This window comes from Nerophis ophidion, linkage group LG10, assembly GCF_033978795.1.
Source record: "Nerophis ophidion isolate RoL-2023_Sa linkage group LG10, RoL_Noph_v1.0, whole genome shotgun sequence".
Lineage (NCBI taxonomy): Eukaryota > Metazoa > Chordata > Actinopteri > Syngnathiformes > Syngnathidae > Nerophis > Nerophis ophidion.
The window spans coordinates 50,929,701-50,937,200 of record NC_084620.1 but is presented as its reverse complement, the minus strand read 5'-3'; the positions used below and the strand labels follow the sequence as shown (position 1 = coordinate 50,937,200).

Here is a 7,500-nt window from a genome sequence, read left to right as displayed (position 1 = left end):
GTTGATCCTGAATCAAATCGTTAACCCAAAAATTCATTCTGATTCAGATTTTTCCTCCTTAGAATCGAATCATTACCTCAAATAATTGATTCAAAATCAAATCAGTACCTTCAAGAATCTAATCATTACCCCAAGAATTGACTCTGAATCGAATCCCTAAGAATCGAATCGTCACCAACAAGAATTGATTCTGAATTGAATCATTAGCTTCAAGAATTGAATCGTTACCCCCAAATAATCAAATCTGAATCAAATTGTTACCCCCAGAATCGATTCTGAGTCAAATTCTTCCTGCTAAGAATCGAACGTTAATACCAAGAATTGTTTTAGAATTGAATAATTGGCTTCAAGAATTGAATCGTTACCCCCAAATAATGGGATCTGAATCAAATTGTTACCCCCAGAATCGATTCTGAATCAAATTGCTCCTCCTAAGAATTGAACGTTAACCCCAAGAATTGTTTCAGAATTGAATAATTGGCTTCAAGAATTGAATCGCTACCCCCACATAATCGGATCTAAATCAAATTGTTACCCCCAGAATCGATTCTGAATCAAATTGTTCCTCCTAAGAATCGAACGTTACCCCCAAGAATTGATTCAGAATCGAATGATAAGCTTCAAGAATTCAGTCGTTACCTCAAAGAATCGGTTCTGAATTGAATCATCAAAAATAACGATTTGATTCAAATCCGATTCTTTGGGGAAACGATCAATTCTTAGGGGGAACAATTTGATTCAGAATAGATTTTTTGGGTAAAGATTTAATTCAAAATTGATTTTTGGGGGTAATGATTACATTTTTGAAGGTACTTACAGTATATATATATATATATATATATATATATATATATATATATATATACATTTACATATGTGTATATATATATATTCTTCCGAGGATGTTGTAGTCGTAATGATTTGTGCAGTCCTTTGAGACATTTGTGATTTGGTGCTATATAAATAAACATTGATTGATTTATATATATATATATATATGTATATATATATATTTTTTTTTTTTCATTATTTTTTCATCATACTATAGTTGACTAAAAAACTAATATTTTTTTCAATTGTATTATCTGTATCTATTATCTCCACAAACTGAAGCCAAATAAAGTGTTTCCTCCGCCGGGTGGCGGGGCTCTCCCTTAGAGATAGGGTGAGAAGCTCTGCCATCCGGGAGGAGCTCAACGTAAAGCCGCTGCTCCTCCACATCGAGAGGAGCCAGATGAGGTGGTTCGGGCATCTGGTCAGGATGCCACCCGAACGCCTCCCTAGGGAGGTGTTTAGGGCACGTCCAACCGGTAGGAGGCCACGGGGAAGACCCAAGACACGTTGGAAAGACTATGTCTCCCGGGTGGCCTGGGAACGCCTCGGGATCCCCCGGGAAGAGCTAGACGAAGTGGCCGGGGATAGGGAAGTCTGGGCTTCCCTGCTTAGGCTGCTGCCCCCGCGACCCGACCTCGGATAAGCGGAAGATGATGGATGGATGGATGGTGAGCACCTTGCATACACGTCATTTTGATATGTGAATACTTCATTATTCTTCCACCACTTCTTCATTTCTCTGACAGCGTCGAGGCGTTTATTAAAAGGTGTGGGAAACGTTCTGCTCCAGTCCAGATTTAGCATCAAGCATACGGTCGTTTAAAGACAAATGAGAAAGTATCACCTTTACTCCCCCGTGAAGAACGTGATGTTACCAAAGTTGCTCCCGATCCGCAGAAATCTGCATGAAGAAGAGGAAAATGTGGTTAATTTAGTCAGCATGATAGTCAGTGGGATGTAACCTTCATGCGTCACGACCGGAAAATGAATCCATCTCCCATTCTGAGGTCCGGACAAGTGGATAGGCTGCAGGTGTTAAATAATGAAGTCATCATAACCACGCTGAAGGATACGGGTGTTGCCTTGCCACCTTAAAAGCAGGTTTTAGGAATGAGTGATCGGATCGTTGCCCCGAAGAATTGGTTCTGAATCGAATCTTTACCTCCGAGAATAAAATCTAAATCGAATCGTTATCCCCAAGAATCGAATATTTATCCCAAGAATCGAATCTGAATAGAATTATTATTCCAAAGAATCGAATCTAAATCTAATCGTTAACCCAAGAAACAAATCTGAATTGAATCGTTATCCACGAGAAGAGAATCTAAGACAATTTTTGCCGCAAAGAATTTAATCCAAATCAAATTTTTACCCCATAAATTGATTTTGTATCTAATCATTATTCCCAAGAATCGAATCATTACCCTAAGAATCAAATCTAGAGCTAATCGTTATCCCCAAGGATTGAATCGTTACCCTAAGAATCAAATCTAAATAGAATCAATATCCCAAGACCAAATCTGAATAGAATTGTTATCCTAAGAATCGAATCTGAACCTAATCGTTATTCCAAGAATCTAATCGTTATTCCCAAGGATTGAATTCCCACCCCCAGAATAAAATATAAATAGAATCTTTATCCCAAGAATGAAACCAGAATCTAATCGTTATTCCAAAATTGCGAATAGTTACCCCGAAAACAAGATCTAAATGGAATCGTTATCCCAAGAATAAAATCTGAATCGATTCGTTATTCCGAAGAATGGAATCTAAATCGAGGCATTAACCCCGGACACATATTTGAATTGAATCATTATCCCCACGAGTAAAATCTAAGACAATTTTTTGCCACGAAGAATTTAATCTGAATCGAATTTTTTCCCCCCAATTTTTTTTCTGTATCTAATCATTATTCCCAAGAATCGAATCATTACCCTAAGAATTAAATCTAAATCTAATCGTTATTCCCAAGGATCGAATCGTTACCCCAAGAATCAAATCTAAATAGAAGCGTTATCCTAAGAATCGAATCTGAATCTAATCGTTATTCTAAGAATCAAATCTAAATCTAATCGTTATTCCCAAGGATCGAATCGTTACCCAACGAATCAAATCTAAATAGAATCGTTATCCCAAGAATCAAATCTAAATAGAATCGTTATCCTAAGAATCGAATCTGAATCTAATTGTTATTCCAAGAATCAAATCGGAATCTAATCATTATTCCCAAGGATCGAATTATTACCTCAATAATGAAATCTAAATAGAATCATTATCCCAAGAATAAAACCGGAATCTAATTGTTATTCCCAAATTTTGAATAATTACCCCAAGAAAAAGATCTAAATCGAATTGTTGACCCATGAAAGGAATCGGAATTGAATCATTATTCCGAAGAATCAAATCTAAGACAATTTTTTGCCGAGAAGAATGTAATCTAAATCAAATGATTTCCCCCAAAATTGATTCTGTATCTAATCATTATTCCCAAGAATCAAATCATTACCCTAAGAATCAAATCTAAATCTAATCGTTATTCCCAAGGATCGAATAGTTACCCCAAGAATCACATCTAAATAGAATCGTTACCCCAAGAACAAACTCTAAATCGAATGGTTATCCCAAGAATCGAATCTGAATCTAATCGTTATTCCCAAGGATTGAATCGTTACCCCAAGAACAAACTCTAAATCGAATCGTTATCCCAAGAATAGAATCTGAATCTAATGTTTATTCCCAAGGATTGAATTGTTACCCAAAGAACAAACTCTAAATCGAATCGTTATCCCAAGAATCGAATCTGATTCTAATCGTTATTCCGAAGAATCGAATTGTAAACACATTTTTGCCTCCAAGAATCGGATCTAAATCGAATCGTTTCCGTAAGAATAATGTCTAAATCAAATCGTTATCCCCAAGAATCTAATCAGTACCCCAAGAATAAAATCTAAATCAAATTGTATCCAAGAATCAAATCTAAATCGAATCATCATCACAAGGATCAAATTTGAATCTAATCATCATTCCCAAAGATCGAATTGTTTCCCCAAGAATAAACTAAATCAAATTTGAATCTAATCATCATTCCCAAAGATCAAATTGTTTCCCCAAGAATAAACTAAATCGAATCATTACCGCAAGAATATAGTCTACATCAAATAGTTATCCCCAAAAATCTAATCAGTACCACAAGAATAAAATAGAAATCAAATTGTATCCAAGAATATAGTCTAAATCAAATAGTTATCCCAAAAATCTAATCAGTACCACAAGAATAAAATAGAAATCAAATTGTATCCAAGAATCAAATCTAAATTGAATCGTTATGACAAGAATCGAATCTGAATCTAATCGTAATTCCCAAAGATTGAATTGTTTCCCCAAGAATAAACTAAATCGAATCGATATTCCAAGAATTGAATCTGAATCTAATCGGTCTTCCCAAGGATCGAATCGTTACCCCAAGAATAAACTCTGAATTGAATTGTTATCCCAAGAATCGAATCTGAATCTAATCGTTATTCCAAAGAATCGAATTGTAAACAAATTTTTGCCTCCAAGAATCGAATCCAAAACGAATCATTGCTGCAAGAATAAAATCGAAATCGAATCCTTATCCCCAAGAATCTAATCGTTACCCCAAGAAAAAAATCAAAATCAAATCAATATCCCAAGAGTCGAATCTGAATCTAATCGTTTTTCCCAACGATCAAATCGATACCCCAAGAATAAACTCTAAATCGAATTGTTATCCCAGAAATCAAATCCGAATTTTATCGTTGTTACCAAGGATCGAATCGTTAGCCCAAGAATAAACTCTAAATCGAATCGTTTTTTCCAAGAATCAAATTTGAATCTAATCATTATTCCCAAAGATCGAATTGTTACCCCAAGAATTAACTGTAAATCGAATTGTTATCCCGAGAATCAAATCTGAATCTAATCGTTATTCCCAATGATCGAATGTTACCCCAAGAATCTAATACAAATCGAATGATTGACTCCACGAATCTATTTTGAATCCAATTGTTTCCCCCAAGAATTGAATCTAAATCGAATTGATAACCCAAGAAACAAATCTGATTTGAACCGTTATCCCCAAGAATAGAATCTAAAACAAATGTTTGATGCAAGGTTTTGAGCTAAATCTAAATGAAATCGTTATCCCCAAGAATCTAATCTGAATCTAATCGTTATTCCCAAAGATCAAATCGTTTCCCCAAGAATAAACTATAAATCGAATCATTATCCCAAGAATCGGATCTAAATCTAATCGTTATTCCCAAGTATCGAACTGTAAAACAATTTTTGCCTCCAAGAATCGAATCTTAATCGAATCATTATCGCTAGAATAAAATCTAAATCCAATCGTTATCCCAAGAATCAAATCTGAATCTAACAGTTTTTACCAAGTATCGAATCGATATCCCAAGAATCGAATCTGAATATAATCGTTTTTCGCAAGGATCAAATCGTTTCCCCATGAATAAACTCCAAATCGAATTGTTTCCCCAAGAATAAACTCTAAATCGAATCGTTATCCCAAGAATCGAATCTGAATCTAATCATTATTCCGAAGAATCGAACTGTAAACCAATTTTTGCCTCCAAAAATCAAATCTTAATCCAATCGTTATTCCGAAGAATCGAACTGTAAACCAATTTTTGCCTCCAAGAATCGAATCTTAATCGCAAGAATAAAATCTAAATCGAATCGTTATCCCCAAGAATTTAATCGTTACCCCAAGAAAAAAATCTAAATTAAATCAATATCCCAAGAATCGAATCTGATTCTAAGCGTTATTCTGAAGAACCGAATCGTTACCCGAAAAATCTAATCTAAATCGAATCATTAACCCCAAAAATTGATTCTGAATTGAATCTTTACCCCCAAAGATTGATTGTAACTTAAATTGTTAACCCAATAAATTAATCTGAATTAAATCGTTATCCCCAAGAATATAATTTTTATAATAACATTTTGCCCCAAAGAATCCAATCTAAATCGATCAGTATCCCCAAAAATTGAATCTAAATCGAATCGTTCTCCCAAGAATTGATTCTGAATGGAATCATTACCTCCAAGAATGGAAGATAAACATGTGGTTGATTAGGAAAATAAACTAATCGGAAAATAAACCAATCTTCCACTTTGAGGTCCCAACAAGTCCCTGGTCGATATTTGCAGGCTCCAGGTTGCTGGTGTTAAATAATGAAGTCCACAGTCCCCGGCTCATCATAACCACGCTGAAGGATACGGGTGTCGCCTTGCCACCTTAAAAGCAGGTCGTCGGAGCGAGCGATTGGCTGCTCAAAGTGCTAAGGAGCTCATCGATCCGAGGCCCCCGGGGCCCCCCCGCTAACATTAGCTCTTCTTCACACCCGGCACAGCCCCCTGGGATAAATACAAGAGATGCTGGTAGACTTTGAGGGTCCGGCCCCCGAACGTCACCTTGGTGGTCTTGATCTTGTTGCCCGTGGCGCAGCTCCAGCCCTTCAGGTCGGGCAGAACTTTGCACTCTTCTCCGTGGAGGCAGGGTTGCATCTGACACCACCACTTCTGGGCCACGATGGAGGCTGCAACACACACGCCGGAGACATGGAGACTTACCCACCAGGGTCTAAATAATCCACCTTCCCATGGATCGCCATTCTTTTTCACAAAGTTCAAAAATCGATTGAAAAACTTTTTTTTATTTTTATTTATTTTAATGTTTATTCCAATAATATTATAGATTATTTATATCTGCTCTACACATTTACTTCGGAAAAGAGAAGTGTTGGATGCTTCTTTTGTTGTCTTATTTGTATTGGACTTTATTTAATGTTTGGGGGAATTTTATTCAACTAAACCAGTTTTCTTTTAAGTAATATAAACATTTGTTTGCCTCTTTTATGGAGGAATGTCCAAGAATCCATTCTGAATCAAATCGTGACCCCAAAGAATTGATTCTGAATGGAATCGTTACCCCCGAAGATTGAATTGTTACCCCAAAGAGTTGATTATTAATCAAAGTGTTACATCCAAGAATCAAATTTTAATCAAATCATTACCCCCAAGAATCAATTCTGAGTCAAATCGCTACCCTAAGGATCGGTTCTGAATCAAATCATTACCCCAAGAATAAACTCTGAATCAAACCGTTACCCCAAAGAATTGATTCTGAATGGAATCGTTACCCCAAAGAGTTGATTATGAATCAAATTTTTACATCCAAGAATCAAATTTTAATCTAATCGTTACCCCCAAAAATCAATTCTGAATTAAATCGTTACCCCAAATAATTGATTCGGAATGGAATCGTTACCCCGAAAATTGAATTGTTACCCCAAAGAGTTGAGTATGAATCAAATTGTTACATCCAAGAATCAAATTTTAATAAAATCATTACCCCCAAGAATCGATTCTGAATCGAATCCTTATCCCAAGAATCGATTCTGAATCGAATCATTACCCAAAAGAATGAACTCTGATCAAATTGTTGCATCCAAGAATCAAATTTTAATTGATTCATTACCCCCAAGAATCAACACTGAATAAAATTGATACTCCAATAATCAATTGTGGATCTAATCGTTACACCCCAAGGTCAAATCGTTACCCAAAATAATTGATTCTGAATGAAATTGTTACATCCTGAATCAAATTTCAATCGTTACCCCCAAG

At 35.7% G+C, this 7,500-nt stretch overlaps 1 protein-coding gene across 1 annotated transcript in view; it reads right to left on the bottom strand.

Annotated features, from left to right (window-relative positions):
* Window positions 1-7,500, bottom strand: part of LOC133560967 (chemokine-like protein TAFA-2) — a 208,524-nt gene that overhangs the window by 7,534 nt on the left and 193,490 nt on the right. Inside the window, exons 4-5 of the mRNA XM_061914040.1 lie at window positions 6,286-6,410; window positions 1,679-1,735 (exon numbers count right to left, since the gene is read on the bottom strand). Coding sequence (XP_061770024.1) covers window positions 1,706-1,735; window positions 6,286-6,410 — 155 coding nt within the window. The 3' untranslated portion in view covers window positions 1,679-1,705. The remainder of the gene's footprint in view (window positions 1-1,678; window positions 1,736-6,285; window positions 6,411-7,500) is intronic.